Consider the following 19,732-nt stretch of genomic DNA (forward strand, 5'->3'; position numbering starts at 1 on the left):
TGTGAATTCAACCACCTGCTTGAAGATTCTATTTGACATCCCAGGCAGGAAATAAAAAGGAACTACATTTCTATGACCTCCATTCTACCGACACCTCCGCCCTGCTTTTTTCCTTTTAAAGACAAATCCCAGGAAGATAAATACATGAGATATATTTATAAGTTGGTGGGAGGGGGGTGGAGAGAAACCTGCAAATGGCAACTTGATGGAGATATTTTACCTTTAATAGCCTCTTCCATTTACAGTGCAGCTGTGTTTCTGCTTCATACAAAAGCCATTTAGTCCTGCGTGTTCACTTTTGTGAATTCGAACACTGCTTAGCTGGCATCTCCAAACACGCCAAAGTTGCTGAGGACAACAATGATCAGCGAGTTGCTGTGACTGATATGTGCTGGTGGAACCATACTGAACCCATTTTGGAATGCATCAATCGTGGATTAGACCAGCGACCTGCTGGATATATAAGGGATAAGGTGGTCTCTCAAGTAACCTGGTTCTGAGCTCTATAGGGCCTTATGATGTCAGTGCCAACATATTGAACTTGCCCAGGTAGCAGATTGGCAGCTAGTGCAAATCTCATCCGTAAGGTCTCACATGTTGGTGGTAATTTGGCCCCATAAGCAGCTTAGCCACTGTTTTGCATCAACTGCAGCCTTCTGGTATGGTGCTTTATATGTTATTGTATGCACTGTTGTATATTGTTTTATAAAGTATATTGTATTGTATGTATTGTTGAACACCACCGTTTTCTATTGTAGTATTTGGTGGTATACCAATTCATTTATTTCACATTCATTGCTCTGCTCACTTTTGCCCCTCCCACCACTTGCCAAGAAGGGAACATGGCCCTCATGTTGATAAAGGTTTTCCTGCTCTGTCTTTAAAGTCTAGCTCCATCTGTCTGGGTGCTTGCCTGATCTCTCATGCTCATCTTATGTATTAGTAATTATACTTCGTTTCGTGTATATACATATCCTGCTTGCATATTCATTATTTTTTACAAATAGTTATTACGAACACCATAGGGCTTCAGAATTTAGTCTTGTAAATGGGAAATGGCCTGCAAATAGCTTGTCCTGGAAATTCCTACCAACTCAGGGAAAAACACAAAGCAACATGCTGAATCAAAAACATTCTCCTACAGTACAGCTTGTGTTCGAAAGCAGGTAATCCACATGCTTCAGAATTAGCTTGATAAAAGCAACTAGTTAAAATAGATTAAGCCGGCCTTAAACTACAGAGTAGTCTGTTATACTGGGACAGCAAGCAAACAGCATATGCAAGCCATTGTGAGCCAGAGGCTCTCATTCCTAGGGTAACCTATTAAATATTTTTGGAAAGCTTTGATTGACCCAGTGATCTGGCCCAGGACCCCCACAAATGCATGTTCTGTCACCTGCAAGCGGTTTCTCCCTATGCTTTAATGGGATATGGAACTGCACTAGCATACAAAGACATACACAAAGCCTGCACAAACCTATATGGAGGGTTTTCTCATTTTAATACAAGGAACTCTGGATACAGGCACTCAGCCTTTCCAGATACCAGTTGCTGCAGACCACAGGAGACATACTCAGATCCTGCTCACGGGTTTCTCACAGGCATCAGGTTGGCCACTGTGAGAATAAGCTGTTGGACTAGAAGGGCCAGTGGCCTGATCCAGCGGTATCTTACGTTCTTAACACCTAAAACGAATGCAGTGCTGATTCCTACCTTCATATTTCCAGATCATCTTCACCTTGTGAAAGAGGTTGTTTTTTCTTGCCTGTTCTTTTATATTTTCATTTTAACATTAGTGCTGAAAGATTTGACCTCAAGGTCTCTCCAACACTATTAAAAATTATTCTCACTTTTTTGTGCCTCCCCTGAGATAAATCTGAGCTTTCCTTTCATAACATCTTCCCACACTCTCCGTTCAACATCCAAGGTCCTGCTTTGGGTCTCCTTGACCAAGATCAGCAGGAGAAAAAGGAACAGGATATTATTGGCTGTCAAGTGGATGCTGTGTAGTAATGATATGCTGCTATGTGTCTTCTGGCACCTGCTGAAGACCTGGCTCTTTAAGAGAGAAGGCTGGACCAATAAACCATTCCTAATGCAGTCAATTACTGTAGTGGTGGTGTTGTTCTAAAAGAACCACTATATTTTCTATCTCTTCTTGGTTAACACTTTTGAGTTCCCCTACTGCAAGGGTAGCCAACCTAGAATCATAGAATTGTAGAGTTGGAAGGGACCCCAGAGGTGATCTATAGTCCAACCTCCTGCAATGAAACCTTCCAGTTGTTGTTGGACTACAACTCCCACTATTCCAGATGGTTGAGGCTGACGGGAGCTGTAATCCACATCTAAAATGCCACAGGTTAGCCTGCTCTAGTGGATGAAATGCAGGATAGAATGATTAAAAACAAGTAAATACCCATGCCAGCATGCTGGCTTCCCTCTTCCTTCCCCATTCATTTTCCCTTCTGTGTTGAGCCTTATTAGACCCTAACCAAGGGACTGCCTTGTTTTTAAATATATGTACAGAGCTTTATTACCGATTATAATTTTAAGGTACTAGTAACAGGAATGATTTATTTCTGCCCATATAAAATAAAAACATTGACTAACTCGGTTAACAAGATTGCTAGCTTGTTGTTTATTTGTTGCCATAATCAATTAATTGGGGGCCTGTTTACAAGAGGATTAGACAAATTCATAGAAGGGAAGGCTATCAGAGACTCCCAGCCAGAATGATTAGTACTGTTGCTAGGATTCACAGGTGGAAAGAATGCTGTGTTCTCTAGTCCTGTTTGGGGCTTTCCATCAGCATCTGGTCACTGTGAGAGCAGAATGCTAGACTAGAGGTGTCACTGGCCCGAGCCAGCAGGCTTGTTTTATGCTATTAAGTGCTTTTGAGTACATTAAGGACTAAGACTGTACTAAAAAAACTATTTTAAAGTTAACATTTCAAAGCTTAAGACCAAGAAACAAGTTCTAGGATGACCATTTGCAGTACGCTTAATAAACCGAATATGTGTTTTGTTTATCTTTGGCAACAGAATGTGTATTAATTCCCAAAGACTTATGAATCTGTAAACATATAAAGGAAATGTACACAATGCATTTTAGTAACACAGTTCAAGTTTAATGTTAACTCAGGGAAACTACCCAAGGTTGAAAACAGCTTAACCATACAAACAACTTTGCCTAAGGATTTAAATGTTAATGTTTCCATACAATAGAGAAATGACAAGGATCAATTATCTGCAGGTAAGGAAACACTGAGAACTTGACCAATACAACTGTAACTAGACAGCAGTCAGACTTTAGGCGGCAATTGTCTGTATTGTTTTGCAAAAGCATTCAGCAATTTGTGATGAAAAATGTATCCCTCAAGACTTTTCATTCCACTGCCATTCAAGAGATGTCCCAATGCGATTGAATTCATTATTGATCCTTCACAAATCATCATTTACACAAAAGGATGCAAAACAATGAAAGCCAATTTCAGATCCAGCCCACAGCTTTGATTTCACAGGTTCCAAGTGTACACACAACTCTAGGTCAAAAAAAGGGTGCCAGCATTCACTTCAGCATTGGGAAATATTCTGTGCACACAGATAACATGTCTGATGCCTTCTCCCCATGTTTGAAGTGAATGAGGATCTATTGTTCATGCAGAGTTCCATGTGGGCACTGGAGTTCCCACATGGACACAAGAGTCACTCAGTCTGGGTAGTTTGTTTACCAATATACATTTAGCCTAACCTGCATTTATTTATCTGTAATATCCAGGTGCCACATCAGTCATTTTCAGGTTACAAGCACAGTAAACTTATTCAAATTCATCTATGTTTAGGCCAAGAAGCATATCACATTTTCTGTACCTGTAGTATCTTTGTTTTGTTTTTTGCTTTTTCAAACTAAGATTTAGTAGCTTCTTTAAAGGAACTGGGAAGCAAAATAACTTACCATGTACCGAATACACCTCCGTGTATATTTGTCTAAATAAATTGTTTCCAAACGGTTTGTGCAAAGCACTAAACATGTTACAACTATACAAAGTAACAACTTTAATTGGTTGAAGACTGGAGGGCAGGGGGAGAAACAGAAGGAACACACTGACAACTTTAAAGAATACAAGAACTCCTCAAAGAAAGTTCATGAGAAGCGGGATTTGCTTGTCTCTAAAAAGCTGTTGTCAACATGGACATCTGTACTGAACAATGCCCTCTATTACAAAATAGTTAAACACTCTCACCCACCCAAACAGTTCAGTGTTTAATTTCATTCTTGGAATGGCATGGGTTCCTCCTCATTTGCTTGATCGCTGTTCATGCTTGTCCTTTGAGTGCTGGTTCCTGTTCCGGTGGTGCCTAGGAGGAGAAGAGCTTACCCTTCTTCTGGACCGAAAGCTAGGTTTGTATGGGTGGGATCTGTGTCTCTTTGGCTTGCTTTCCTCCCTGCTCTGGTTTGGTTCAGATTCCTTATCGTCTTCTTGATGGTTTTGTCCCTGCTCTTGCTCCTTCGGGGAGTGCAATGTGTTCTTAATAGTATTAATCAGAAACCTTTTATTTGTGCTGGCAAGAGGGCACTTCATCCTGTATTAGAAAGCAACAACATAAATATCTCACACAAGAGACACAGATGCTGTGAATATCCAAATCAAGTAGCTCAACTATGCACACTTTTGGCTTTCCTTGCATGCCACCTAGTGTAAACTTGGAGTACAGAAAGAAACAATCAAGATGTTTGCCTTTTAACACTGGCTTCAAAGCAACAGCCAGATTCTATACAGAGGAGATATATATTAAGATAACATGGTAATATTTTATGACACATATTTCACAGCCACACACCTGAGAAAAACATCACATGAGCTACAAATTGTATTCTATTGTTGTCTTCCACAGCCCCAAGACAGTTTAAAATGCTAAAGAGTTGAGAGTATTGGTGGTGGCTTGTTGGCATTTGCCATTCCTCCTCTTTGGTAAATGGCTACATGAATACTCCTTTTGCTTGAGTGCTCTGGAGATGGTAGAAAGTCCACTCTTAAAAAAAAAAAAAGTGTGCCAGTGGTAGCACACATTATTTGCATGCAAATGGTTTCGGGTTAATTTCCTGGCATCTCCAGCTAAAAAGCAGAGCTAGGAAGATCTCAGAAAGTCACTGCCCATCAAAGCAAGTTAATAAGAAATGTAGTTCAAGAATGCTTTGAACTTGGGACCTTGATAAAGAACAGGCTTTAAAGCAGTAGGGTTCATTGAAACAATCATTTCAATATGGTAAAATTAAGAAACCCTGCATATTCTACATTTCTAAGCAGTTGCTAGAAGTCCAATTTATGCTGCTCATCAAATCACACTGTTGCTGTTAGGGATCTCTGACAACTTTATTTTATTTTTTTAAAGAGCCAGCTAACCTTGAACCTTTGGACATAGCCATCTTTCTCTTCCCCTGCCTCAAGGCCCATTATTTATCTTAAAGAAAGGGAACGAAATGGAAGAGGTTCTAGAAGAGCTTGCTTCCACATTGGGATAATCCGTAGAGAGGAAACAAGCTCTGCTGGTTTCTTGAGCATCTCAAAGGATAAGGAAAATGGTAAAAAAAAAAAAAGGAGTGGTGGCTGAGTTGGACACCTCTTGAAGCAACTAATGGAATGCTTATGCACTGGGGTGTTCTACTACTTTCAACAGCACAGAAACACAGGAGTATTTTGCCAGGAAAGTGCAAAAATGTTTGCCTAGCATGATCCATGGTCACTGACTATAACAGACTATGTTTGCTTTCAGAAAAATGAACGTTTGCTCTAACAGGAATTATGTGGACTTAATTCTCATTAATTTCAATGGAATTTATTGCATGTGCACTTAACATAAAAGAGCAAAAGATTATCATCCAATTCAGTTACGGAAGATTAACAGTGCTGTCTATGCATGTTCAATATAACATATTTCCCACCGTGTCCAGTGGGGCTTACTCTCTAATAAACATATTTACGATTGCAGCCACAGTGTCTGTCCCCCCCCCCAAAAAAATTGTATTTTAGAAAAACACCAACATTGGTTTAGCTTCAATAACTTACCAGCCCATGGCTCCCATAGTTTCTGCTCTGGTTTTCCCACGTTTGGCCTCAGTTAGAAGTTCTTCCACTGCCTTCCTAAACATTTAAGGAGATTAAAAATAATAATTAAATTTGATCAATTTTTTCAGTATGGGCAGATCTATTTTTTGCAGTTGTTGATGGAAAAAGAAAACTAGTGCAAGCTACTGACCCACTGCAAGCTCATTAAAGCTACTGTTCTAGAATCAAAACAAACTGAAACTGTAAAGTAAGCATTTAAAGGGTGTTTATCCTCATTCAATTACCCATTTCTCTCTTTAACAGCTTAAATTGCACAAGTCGCCATACAGACCTGCAAGATACAACCATTTCTTTTCAAACAGCAGTTTATCCAGAGGAAAGACCCAAACTGGGATGGAAAGAATCAGCACCAATGGGGGATGGAAGCAATCTCACTCCATTCATTCATTCATTCATTCATTCATTTATTTATTTATAAATAACTATTTATTCCCTAAATGGGAATGCTTTAAAGAAAGGGAACGTGCAAAAAGTGTTCAGTGCAACAAATAGATGGAAGTAAATAAGTCTACAATGGTACCTCGGGTTACATATGCTTCAGGTTAGAGACTCCACTAACCCAGAAATAGTGCTTCAGGTTAAGAACTTTGCTTCAGGATGAGAACAGAAATTGTGCTCCGGCGGTGCGGCAGCAGCAGGAGGCCCCATTAGCTAAAGTGGTGCTTCAGGTTAAGAACAGTTTCAAGTTAAGTACAGACCTCCGGAACAAATTAAATACTTAACCCGAGGTACCACTGTATTCAGTTAACATATCAAAGACAGTTTAAAATGGTCAGTTCTGCACCACTGTTTAACAAACATACGCTGTTATCAAGAGGAAATTTGATTTAAATTGGTCTTTACCATTGCCACTTTAAATTGCTTTGATTTAAATCCCTCCATCCTGCTATCCTTCTTTGAAGGCTTCTACCTCTCAGCCCCAATTACTTTCTCCTTTTCCCCTTATCTGGCTTTAGGACTTCTTATGCCATTAGCTTCTGTACCTCCCCAGGAGTTCTTAAGCTCCCTACCTGTTCAAGAATTGCCTCCTGTTCCTAGGCCTTGCATGAGGCTTTTCCAAATCCCAACTGCCAAGATAACTGTCCAAGGTGATAAAGTGAGTGCGGTGCTGTGATTATTCCCCAGGCACTTAACCAAAGTGAATAGGAAAAGATGAGGAATACAGGAGGGTGCTACACTTAGAATGGGCCTGTCCCTGCCCCATAGAAGAACTCTGAATCACAACTTAGTATTTTAAGGCCATGAGGCAAGTAATATGAGAACCTCTGTTGAACTGCTGGCTTGCCTACTAGCTTTGCTTCAAGATGTCCTGAAATGGATGCCAAATCCTTTAGGACTCCCATCTAGCGCATTATCTGTTTCCATGCAGGATCCACCTATTGGTCCCACATGCTTCCTTTAAAGTCTTTCAAAAAGGAATTCCAGAGTGGGTAACAATAAAATATACATAAATGGCCAGCATAAATGGGGCTTCCCTTGAAGATGGTCTGAAAGCTGTGGCTGATGCAGAATGCCACTGCCTGGATGTTGTTGAGCAGTGAGATGGGATCATATTGCATCGATCCTGAAAGAGCAGCACTAGCTGCCAGTGAGATACCAGACCCAATTCAAGGCATTGGTACTAATGTACAAAGCACTAAATGGATGAGGACCAACATACTTGAAGGATCACCTTCCTTACTACCAGCCAGCCCAAGTTTTAAGACTGCCTGGGGAGGCTTTGCTGGTGGTACCTTTGAGTGCAATCCACAGGGCTAACATATCATGCAGGGCCTCCTTGGCAGTAGCACCCTAGTGATGAACTCCCTATAGGAAGTCAGTTGTCCCCAACACTGGCATTGTTCAGGAATCAATTAAAAACTTATTTGTTGCAGCGTGCCTTCAGAACCTAAGCGAAAATGGTGTTACCTCTTTATGATCTAACATACTGTTAACTGTTATACCCATTATATTTTGTTGATACTGTATGTGGTGTTAATTGTGATTTTAAGATTGTGTTTAATGCGGCTTTATTATGGATGTTAGCCACCCTGCAAGAGCCAGTTTCAAGATAAATACATAAATACCAACCTAAAACAAGGCAAATACACTGCATGCTTTTTGGGTTGTAATTGGACCTTAAAGGTAAAGGTAAAGGGACCCCTGACCATTAGGTCCAGTCGCGGATGACTCTGGGGTTGCGGCGCTCATCTCACTTTAGTGGCCGAGGGAGCCAGCATACAGTTTCCGGGTCATGTGGCCAGCATGACTAAGCCACTTCTGGCGAACCAGAGCAGCACACAGAATTGGACCTTACACTCCTGGAAAGGCCTGGGTGAATAACCAAGGCTTTACCTGATGCCAGAGTTCCTGTACCTCAACAGTCGTGCATGAATGAGTCTACACGACCTGATCTAGAAACATCAATTTGCTCAAAGTAACAAAGCCTGCAATGATGCATAAGATTGTACTGGAAAATACTTAAATATTTATTATATTTAAATATATTGACAACATTATCATTATTATTACTACTACTACATTAATTATTCTATATACTTTCACTACAACTACTACCAAATACTGCTATGCTAATGCTGTGATTCTTAACCCATTTACCTGGGGGTAAGGCCCATGGAACTCAATGGAATTTACTTTTCACTGCAGTGGTTTGGGCACTGTCAACTTCAGTACTGGACTACTGCAATGCACTCCACATGGGGCTTCCCCCGTGCTCTGTTTGAAAGTGTAGTTAGTGCAAAAGGCAGCAGCACAATTGCTGACAGGAGTAAGAATCTATCAGTGTATTACACCTGTGCTTAAAGATGTACATTGGCTGCCAGTTTGCTGCTGGGCTGAGTTCAAGGTGTTATTACAGTGGTACCTCAGATTAAGTACTTAATTCGTTCCGGAGGTCCGTTCTTAACCTGAAACTGTTCTTAACCTGAAGCACCACTTTAGCTAATGGGGCCTCCTGCTGCTGCCGGAGCACGATTTCTGTTCTTATCCTGAAGCAAAGTTCTTAACCTGAAGCACTATTTCTGGGTTAGCAGAGTGTGTAACCTGAAGCGTATGTAACCTGAAGTGTATGTAACCCGAGGTACCACTGTATTTACTTACCCCATACAGAGGCAGATTTAGGGGAGCCCAACTGGTTCAGTCGCATGGGGTGTGGAGCCTCAGGGATGCTGCAACTATGCTTTAAAATGGAGCATGAGATGTGGGGAAGGAGGCACCAAATTTTGGTGTTGCACAGGGTGCCGGCTGAAATTTGAGATCCAAGCACCGCCACTGCCCCACCATGCACACAGACTTGATCACTTTCACCTGCAGAACTTGCACTTCTAAAAGTCCAAGAAGTGAATGTTCCGCATTTGGCAGTACCTATAAAGTATTTTGGAAAACTATGCCTATTGATGTTAGGCAGGCAATACCCCTATGCACTTTTAGACACCCGCTGAAAACTGTTCCTTTTTGGCAGTTCTATCCAGACATATAGCTTGGTTACATCTGTTTTTACAGATGTTCTGTTGCTTTTTTAACAGTTTTAAACATATTTTTATCTTTCATTGTATTTGCTATATTATTATTATTATTATTATTAATATACTACACATGCACTTGCCACCCATGAGCTCCTCCGGGAGGGTGGGATATAAACGAAATAAACGACCAAAATAACAAATATTAGGCGTGTACTCAAGTACTCGAGATGCATAGCGATAATTAATAAAAAAAGTCACTGCTGTGCGGAAGATTGAAGGGAGGGCAATAAAATGCGAGAGACCTCGACATTCCCAAGTCTGTCTTGAAGCTTGCTCCGCCATAAATATAAATAAAGGGCCGAAAAAAGCTGCAGCTTTAGACACGCTGACCAACCTGGGAGTAAGCACCGTTGAATTCAGCAGGGCTTACTTCCAAGGAGGCAACGTATACAGGATTGCAAGGCCGGCCTGCGAGGAGGAACCATGTTTATTACGTAATAAACGGTATTTTTTAAAGTCGGCCTGCCGAGGTCCCCCCCCCCCCCACCGCTCGCTTCTCCCCGTTGGATGTAAGTCAAGGCGCTGGGTCCGCTTCTAGTCAGGCGCCCACCGACTCACGAAAGCAGCTTCTGCGTAGCGCAACGAGGGAGCCCTTTTCCCCGAGGCCTACCTCGGAGCCTCACCACTGCCCACCTCCGCCTATTCGAGGAGTAACCCTCCGCCTTCTCCCGCCCCCCCCCCCCGGGGCCTCTCCCCACCTGCCAGCCTCACCTCTCCAGCTCCGAATCCTCCGCCATGGCGGTCGGTGGGGTCGGTCGCTCGGTCGTCCGGCCTGGCTCTCTCTCAAGCGCCTCCGTCGCCCGTCATCTCTTCCTGCCCCAGCGGCGGAAACGGAGGCGAGCGCTCGCGACAAGTCCAAGCAGCCGCTCGCGATGACCCCCGGGAAGGGGGAGGAGGCTCCTCTTCAAGGCGGAAGCGCCGCCCTTCCCCTGCTACCCATTGCCTGCTTGTCCGGGCGGGGAAAGGTTGGCCGTTCACACGTTACGGATCTCGCTCCACATGGCGGGCACCCGCGAAGGTTGCCTTGCATTGGTGTTCGCGCCCTAGGGTGCTGCTCGGGCTGCAGTCCTACGCACGCTCCATGATTCATCCCAGCCAAAAAAACAACAACCCAAAAGCTTTGCGCTTCTTTCTTTGATGGTGATGTTGGTTTATTGATTCACGGTGTATGTTCCCCTCCACACACACACACTCCCTGTATTGTTTCGGCATGATTAATCACCGTTGTAACACCACCCTGTCATCTGTATGGATAAAGGGTGGGTTATACTTAACTTTTAGTACATGATTTGCAGGTTGCAACCATGCACACTGAACTGAGAGTAAGGTGATGTACACACCCTGTATTTAAAGCACATCACACACACACACACACACCAATAATTGTGGAAACCCTCGTTTATCTCCCATGGAGCTACAATTCCCAGCACCCATAACACACCACAGTTCCCAGGATTCTGGGGACGGGGGAGAACTATTCAATGTATGGTGTCTTTGAAGAAGAGGAGGAAGAGTTTGGATTTGATATCCCGCCTTTCACTCCCTTTAAGGAGTCTCAAAGCGGCTAACATTCTCCTTTCCCTTCCTCCCCCACAACAAACACTCTGTGAGGTGAGTGGGGCTGAGAGACTTCAAAGAAGTGTGACTAGCCCAAGGTCACCCAGCAGCTGCACACGGAGGAGCGGAGACGCGAACCCGGTTCCCCATATTACGAGACAACCGCTCTTAACCAATACACCACACTGGTTTGGAGCCTATGGCCCACTGAACTTGAACAGAGCAGGCAAGGCATAGGATTGCAGTGTGATAGATCTGTGGCTGTAATGCAGGGTGGCGGCCTTTTTCAGCCCAAGCACCACACTCCTTAATGAGGGCTGCATTCCCATTATTGATGGAGCCAGATGCAACAGCAAGGCACAGCAATGGATGCAGCTCCTATGTTTGCATGGTAAGATACATTCCAGCCACGCAAAAGTTGGAGCTTTCTACTTATGCATACAGTGGTACCTCGGGTTACAGATGTTTCAGGTTACAGACTCCGCTAACCCAGAAAAAGTACCTTGGGTTAAGAGCTTTGCTTCAGGATGACAACAGAAATCGCATGGCGGCGGCAGCAGGAGGCCCCATTAGCTAAAGTGGTACCTCAGCTTAAGAACAGACCTCCAGTATGAATTAAGTTCTTTACCCAAGGTACCACTGTACTATGCACCTCTACAAACCCCCTTCAAGGCAAGTGAGAGGCATGATCACAGCTTAAAAGACATATTCTAGCCAAGTCAAAGTACTCAAGGAGTGTGGGGCCTGGAGAGAAACCATATTTGTTCCCTGAAAATGAGGCTCCCTGCCTCTCCTGTAAAAACTTAAGCTACAATAAAGCTGTTCAGTGTTTTAAAGGCAGTGATGAGGAGCCTCCAGATGTTATTGGAATCTAACTCCCAACAGCCCCAGCCAGCAAGGCAAATGAAGATGATGGGAGCACATTTTGGAGGACCAGAAATTCCACATTCTTGCTTGAAAGTGGCTCAGAACACTTGGGTTTATGTAATCCAAGAAGATATTCTTGGAAGCAAGTCCCTTTGACATCAATGTAGTCTGCTTCTTGGGTAAGCATGGCTGAGAATGGGTTGTAACTGAATTTTCCTTGTAACTGAGTCACACCCTGTAGTATATTTGTAATGTGAAAAAGCCAGTTATAGGATTCCATTTTGAGAGCCTTAAAAAAAAAAACCACTACAAAACACATAAACAACATAATCCTGCACAGGTTTACTCAGTAGCAGCCCACATTATCTTCAGTGGGTAAATTTGTTTTGGACTGCAGTCTAAAACAATTGGTACTATTTTTGTTGTTGCTGTCTTGGGAGATGATGGAAGAGTGAACCTTTGGAGGTAAATTAAACCTGTTGGAGAGAATTTATTTAGTCTGTCTGGTACTAAATAACACAGCTAATAAAGTTGCTTATTTGATTTGTAAACCACGCTTTAAATATATAGCTGATTAAGCTAATAAAAATGATATTTGGTTCATACAATAAATAGTAACCCATTAAAAATGCAAAACTTAAATGCAGAAGCCAGTAACCCCACATCAAATCAATGCAACAGTGACCACAGTAGAGATCTTAATTCCATCACAGTATACATAAACAACTAACTTGGTCCCAAAGGACTTATTTAAAAGCCATGCCTGAAACTCAGTAATGAGGTAGCCAACCACACTTCTTGGGAGGGAATTGCACAGATGAGGTGCCATAACTGACACAAGTGATCATCAAATGAGCAATGCTTGCTGTGAGGATAATGGGAAGAGTCTCTTCAGCAGATCTTAGAGCATGGGCTGGCAGTTAATTGGGACAAGTAACTAAGACCCAAGTAGCTCAGAACTATGTAAGTTAGCATTTGGACTAGTAGCACAAACTAGCACAGTTTGCCCAGAGCTGATGTAATATGCTCCCATTTAGAAGCACCACTTACCAATGGTAGCCATGTTCTGCACCAACTGAAGCTTTTAGACTGTCTTCATATGTAAACTCCCTGTTTACAATACAGTATTACAGCAATATAAACATAAGGTTACCAGAACAGTGGTAACTGTGGCCAGGATATGCCAGTCTGTGAACAGCCATAGCTATAACTCGGCACTCATTGCCACTGAGGTTCCCTAGGCAGTTCAGAATCAAAGAGTGCCCCCGACTATGAACATGCTTTCTCAGATGGGAGTGTGATCCTATATAGAAGAGGCTTTCTCCTCAGATTCTGAACATGACTATCACCCATTCACAGTACCATTTAGCATCATTTTATTGGTTCTCATCCAGCTCATTACTGCCTCCAGACACCAATCTTGCACCTACAGAGATTCACCTAATTTAGATGGTATGGAGAGATAGAGCAGGGTGTCCATACAACACACGATACTTGAATAAGCTTTGGGGTGGACATGCTGCTAGGGAACCCACTTCAAAGTGTCCCAGTAGTAGGAAGCCATGATTTGTGTCTCATTGCTCACTTAAGTGAGTTGCCTCACTTAATCCATCTATTTTCAACAACAATCATCTAGAGGCCTCTGAATGCTCACAAGCAGCATGATAAGGAAGACACCACCACTCTCTAACAGAACTCATTGCCACAAGATGTTGTGCTGGCTGCTGGCTTAGAGATAGTTTTAAAAGAGAAATAGATAAATCCATTGAGGATATTTCTGTCAATTGAGATAAGGCAGGATAACAAAATCCAGATGAGGAACGGCTGTTGTCTAAGTCAGGGTTTCCCAAACTTGGGTCTCCAGCTGTTTTTGGACTACAACTCCCATCATCCCTAGCTAGCAAGATCAGTGGTCAGGAATGATGGGAAATGTAGTACAAAAACAGCTGGAGACCCAAGCTTGGGAAACCCTGGTCTAAGTGGACTTCCTAAAGGCACCTGACTGGTGCTTACAAAAAACAGTATGCTGGCCTAGATGGATCTTTATTATATGACCCAGCAGGGCTCTTCTTATATTCTTACAATGGCCTTCCTCTACCTGTTTGTCCTCAGCAGTAAGCATCCGGGTGCAAAAATCCCAAGCACTTTTTGGGAACACTTCTGCACTGAATGAGAGTGTAGAAGGCCCCTCTTTAGCCCTATGAACATTTTGCTGCAACAAGCAGGTACCACACAAAATGTAAAAATAAAGAACTCTTGTGGCATCTTAAAGAGTAGCACATTTATTATGTCACAAGCTTTTGCTCCATGAAACCTTATGCCAATGTGTCAGCCTTTACAGTGCCACAAGACCCTTGCTTTCCACAGAAACAAAATAAAACACAAATAACACCATTAAAACACAAATAACACCTCTAAAAAACCTTACATTATGGAATCAGCTTTTTGCGTGAAGCTAGGTATCATGCCCTAATAAATATGTTCAGTTTTGACAGATTCTTGGCTAGTTTTGTGGAAACACCTACCAACGGCTCTGCACTTAGCTAGCCCGGCCAGGGTGGCTTGCATAAGCTAACCCAATAATTTCTTGTCTGGCACAGGTGTGCAGCTTCTATTTTCTCTTCGCATCCCAAATATGATCTACAGTAAATGCTACCATTTATCAACTTCCACCCTTCCTTAAACAGACTCTTGTTACCCCAGATCTACGATGACAACAGCTGTGGCTAAGGCATACCAAAACAGATACTATTTTCAGACTTATTAAAATGCAACATAACAGCCACATTTTAAAAACAACAACGGCAACAGCAACCCTGCAAAGTATTATTTTATTAAAACCCTGTACACTGAAGGAGACCAGAGCAGTGTGAATGGAAAACAGTACAAGGTGAGCAAGGAGGACTGAGCATCCCGCCTGCCCTTTCCACCCTCTTCCTCCTCCTTCCTTCTTCCCTCGCTGCTCCGTTGGAATCAGGCGGCTGACAGGGACAACCCCAGCGAAAGCCAGGACTCCGCTGGCCTGCGCAGCCGGCTCCCGCCCCGGCCGGGCTCCCATAGGCGGCAGGCGCTTCCTCCCCCGGCTCAGGGGCGGCGCTGAGTGGCTGAGACGCGCCGCCAGCCCCGGGGAGGAGGAGCGCGAGGAGCAGGAGGCGGAGGCCACGCGCAACCAAGAGAGACGCGCCTGCTAAGTCCTGCCTGGAGTTTGGCTGCTTCCAGGAGCTCCACGGCGGCGGCGGCGGCAGCAGCAGCGGAGCCAGAAGGAGGAGCCAGAGGCACGGCCGCTTGCAGCAGCGGGGCCAGCAGCTGCCCCGCTCCCGGTGGCGGCTCCCCGCACACCCCGCTGCCCTACGGAGCGCGATGGGACGGTGCAACGAGACGGGAGCTCCTGCCCGCCGAGGTGAGTAACTTCCCTGGGCAGCAACAGCCGCTGGCTGGAGGGACCAGCGCTGCCCCCTCCCCATGCAGCCCGACCTTCTTGCCAGGGATGGTCTCCTGGTCCACCGCACTGTTCCGGAGACAACGTGTTTGGGGCTCCTTTCAGACCAAATCCCATCTCCTCCCCCTCCTCTCCCGCCGCCGCCTTTCACCTCTCTCCGAGGCATTGCGGTTCCAGAGTGTTCCTTCCTTGTGAATGTTGATCTGGCAGAGCTCTAGCTCTCTGCAGTGGGTGCTGCCCTATGTCTCTACCCCGTGACCAGCTGCACTGTCCCCAGGGCGCCTCTCTGTGTCCTTACCTTTCCTGGGTTCAGCTTTGATCTGCTTGCACCTCCATACATAGCCTTTTTTTTTTTTTTTTGCCCGCAGGTCTTGTGACACCGACGCCTTCCCTCTCCCTCTTCAGGCGTTTCTCTCCCAGTTTTTGTCTGCACTCTAACACAGTTTAGCAGGGTCCCCCAGGGCAGTGGAAAAGGAGATGCGGATGGTGGCTGCTTGTTATTAAAGGAGATGAAGTTCTCTCTTTTCCACCCCTTATTAGATCCAGGGGTGGTTGGATTGGGACTCAGTCCCGCTATAAGAATGGAAGGCCAGGTGATCAGTTGTTTCTCCAAGTTATTTTTTCTATTTGTTAATATTTGTTTTAGGTTGGAAGTGAGATTTAACATTGCTTCTTAGGCTGAGAAAAGATGGTCAGCTCTGGCATTTTGAGGGTCTTCCCCAGCTTCTTCATCCTGCTTAACACTGCTCAATGATAAATCATCACACCACCTTTGATAAACCAACAGCCTTCTAAAGGGACAGTCCTCAAAAAGTTTGTGAGGTGGGTCTCTCCCTGAAGGCACTCTTGGTTGTTAGGGCAAAAATGTGCCCCCGCCTCAGTAGGATGCCCAGATGGAGAAGAGGGTGGGACTCCTGCACCTTTAATAATGGTATAGAATAAAGGAATTCCCCTCTTCTACCCAACTATTAAACATGCCTGAGTCCTGTCCTTGTTTTCTGTCTGGCCACCCTACTTCTGGACCAGCTTTGGCGTGTTGAAAGAGACAGATGCCCTGATGAGCTGTGCTCAGCTTGTAATTCTGATATGTGGTGCTCTGTTAACAGGACCTCCATGTTTTCCAGGTTAAACACTGCCTTTTCGCTCCTATAATATCCCACAATTAAGGTGGATCTTGTATCCTCTTGCAGACATGTAAAGTTCTCTCCTTCCTAGGCTACTCTGCCAGTTTCCTGACGTGAACTGAGCCTCTAGCTGAACTCCTGGACTTTGTTTTGATAATTGAATACAGTATCTACAAATCTCTCCCTTCCATGACTTGACAAAGCTCAAGGAACAGAATCTGAGAAGTCTGAGATCCATGATTGGGTCACCGGTCTGTTGGTAGCAGAAGGCAAGAGATAGTGTAGCATGGGGGACAACAAGCCCATGAAACAAGCCAACGAGTCACAGACCAACACAGAACTCTCTTGTTGAACGCTTTTTCAGGCAGGGGTTTAGAAACCACACATGAGTTGGGGTGTCCATCTAAAAGGTTGTAAGCAGGAGCCTGTTGCTTTGTTCAGTCTTTATAGGGCCAGCCTCTGCCCTCAAGCAATGGGCAATTTTAAGACATAGGTGGTGTGTGGGATCTCTGACCTGCATATATGTGTAAGAGCCTTATGTCAGGTGGACTGTGGGGTAGGCTATTTGGTGGAGTATGTAAAAGAATGGCCTACAACATAGAATGTATAGGGTGTTAGTGAAGAGGTAGCACCTCTGGTGGGGGACATGTTGTGTTCTTTCTGGGGTAGTTTGTCCACCTTTGGTTCCCACCCTGCACTCAGTTCTCATCTGTGGCTCCTAGAAGCTGTCAGCATGTGACAGCAGCCAAACCCTGGGAAATGGCTTTAACTGGCCAGCTAAACCAGGTGAGTATAGCCGATGGGCCTCAAACCCACTGTGAGGGGTCTCTTGCATGCGAATACAGGCTCTGGTGGACAAGACCAATAGTGGGCCTGATGGCCTGATGGTCAGGAAGGTGGTTTCTGCATGTATTGTAGAGGGAAGTGATGGGCAGATGTGAAGGCTGCCCATCTAGAAGGAAAACTCTGATTCTAAACCTCCACTGCATTGTGGGATAACTTTGGGAGAAGAAAAGGCTAAGGAGTAAACCCAACACAAATCTGGAGTGGAGTCCCTAAGGCGGTTGGATAGTGTCTTGTACACCTCCTGCCAGCAACTCCTACAGCCAAGCTGGTGCCAAACGCATTGCTTTGCTTCACTTTGGACCACATCAGCGAGGTTGAGAGGGGGCAGATCTTGTCATCTGGGCAGCGCAGGACCTCCATATACATGGCCGAGGCTTGCGCCCCAGGGAGGTCACTTGGGCGCTGCAAATGTAGCAGTTTGACTTCACTCCTGGAGGAGCACTCCATTGTCTCTCAAGACAGACGGATGTCAACAACAACATAAAACTGGGATAAACATGACTGTGGCCATGAGAACTTGCTTTTATGCCAGTGCATAGAAATATAGGCAGATGCTTTGCACTGAGTCAGACCACTGGTCCACCTAGTGCAAAATTTTCTACACTGACTGCCAGTCACTCTCCAGAGTTTCAGCTAGAAGCTTTTCCTAGTCGTACCCGGACATGCCAAGCACTGAATCTGGGACCTTCCACATTAAAACCATGTGCTCTGTCACTGAGCTAGGACCCGCAGTAATATATTATATTGGTGTGCAAGGATGAGAAGGAACACGAGTTATTTTACCAAGACAACTTTAAGAAAAGATCCTTCATTCAGATTACTGTGTGCCATTGGCAGAGAGTAAAAATGAGCAGCATTAATGATGCCAAGATGACTTGATTCAATCCCTTTCTCTTCCTTCTTCCTTACACCTCAGTCTTAGGGAATGGATTTATAGACAATGATGCAGCTAGCAACCAACCAATCTTGCTGAAGCTAAACAGGCCTACACTTTGTCAGGGCCTGGAAGGAAAACTGCCTGGGAAGCCCGTAGAGCACACACTCCTCCCCAGGTTTGGTTCATGGTCTCACCAGGCAAAGGGAAATGCCTCTCTCTGGAAAGATGCTGCCGGAGTAGACAATACTGAGCTGGACAGACCAATCGCCTGGCTTGGTATAATTCAACTTCCTGTGTTCCTAAACATTCCTGTGTTCGTGATACTGTTTCCAGAGGGATAGCTCTCTTAGCCAGCTGTAGGAAGAACAACAGAGCCCTGTGTCACCTTGAAGACTAACAGATTTATTATGGCATAAGCTTTTGTAGACTACACCCACCTCATCAGATGTAGGAAGTGCATTTTCATGCATCTGATTAAGTGGACTGTTGTCCATGAAATCATACGGCATAATAAATCCGTTAGTCTTTTGGTGACATAATACTTTTTTTTGTACTTGATGCAGATGAGCCCTAGAAATGTCCTGTCTGGCATATTCAGGCATTTACCTGCTTTGCTGCTGGATCATGACCCCAGTGATGCAGTTAGGTCATTTTGGACTCTGGGCCTAAGGGTCTTACATGGTGCCCCTTCTTTAGATGGCAATCTGGATTTCTTTTACTTCAAACTCTGCTAAGTCAGACTTACTAATCTGCCTGACTGTCTCCCTCCCCACTGCCTCAGTTCACTTGAGCTCTGGACCCCAAAGTCTAGCCTTGAGAGCATCACTGTGTTGCTCTCTTGTGATTGATGAGGATCCCTGGACCTTTTTGCCCCTGTGTTCTTTCTGCGTAGGAGTCACTAGTAAAATAGAAAACCTAGTTGTTGTTCCCCAGAGGCATGGCTCTGTATTCTTGAGTTTAATTCCATTTTATATCGCTCCAGTTCCTAAGGTCGTCTGTTTCACCCTGCCTACCTTTGGAGCTTTTCTCTCTGTTATCTCTGCACCTTCCCTCCCACAAGGACATTGATGGAAAAAAATGGAATAAAACAGGATTCCCCAGAAGCTCCACTAATTGTTTCTCATTTTCCTGGTGATAGGTGTGATCCAGCAAGGTTGGGAGGGTCACGTGTTGCGCTAACTTAAAAGTTTACTTTTGTAAAGGTAAAGGTGCTTACGTCCATTAGAAGGATGGTTTGTTTAGCTCAGGCATCCCCACTGTTGGCCTTCCAGATGTTTTGGACTACAATTCCCATCATCTCTGACCACTTTTCCTGTTAGCTAGGTATCATAGGAGTTGTAGGCCAAAACATCTGGAGGGCCTCAGTTTGGG

At 44.4% G+C, this 19,732-nt stretch overlaps 2 protein-coding genes across 2 annotated transcripts in view; one reads left to right on the forward strand and one right to left on the reverse strand.

The window, feature by feature from the left end:
• Positions 1-3,105: 3,105 nt before the first annotated feature.
• On the reverse strand, positions 3,106-10,525 carry POLR1D (RNA polymerase I and III subunit D). The gene is made up of 3 exons (XM_081908703.1): positions 10,363-10,525; positions 6,068-6,142; positions 3,106-4,583 (listed from the first exon to the last, which is right to left on the reverse strand). Exons 1-3 carry the CDS (start codon positions 10,386-10,388, stop codon positions 4,298-4,300), a joined length of 387 nt encoding a protein of 128 aa, XP_081764829.1. The 5' UTR covers positions 10,389-10,525; the 3' UTR covers positions 3,106-4,297.
• A 4,737-nt stretch (positions 10,526-15,262) lies between these two features.
• LNX2 (ligand of numb-protein X 2) overlaps positions 15,263-19,732 on the forward strand; it is a 76,394-nt gene continuing 71,924 nt past the window's right edge. Inside the window, exon 1 of the mRNA XM_081909360.1 lies at positions 15,263-15,475. The gene's annotated coding sequence lies outside the window, so the exon portion shown is untranslated. The remainder of the gene's footprint in view (positions 15,476-19,732) is intronic.

This window comes from Podarcis melisellensis (assembly GCF_964234715.1).
Source record: "Podarcis melisellensis genome assembly, chromosome: 4".
Classification (NCBI taxonomy): Eukaryota; Metazoa; Chordata; class Lepidosauria; order Squamata; family Lacertidae; genus Podarcis; species Podarcis melisellensis.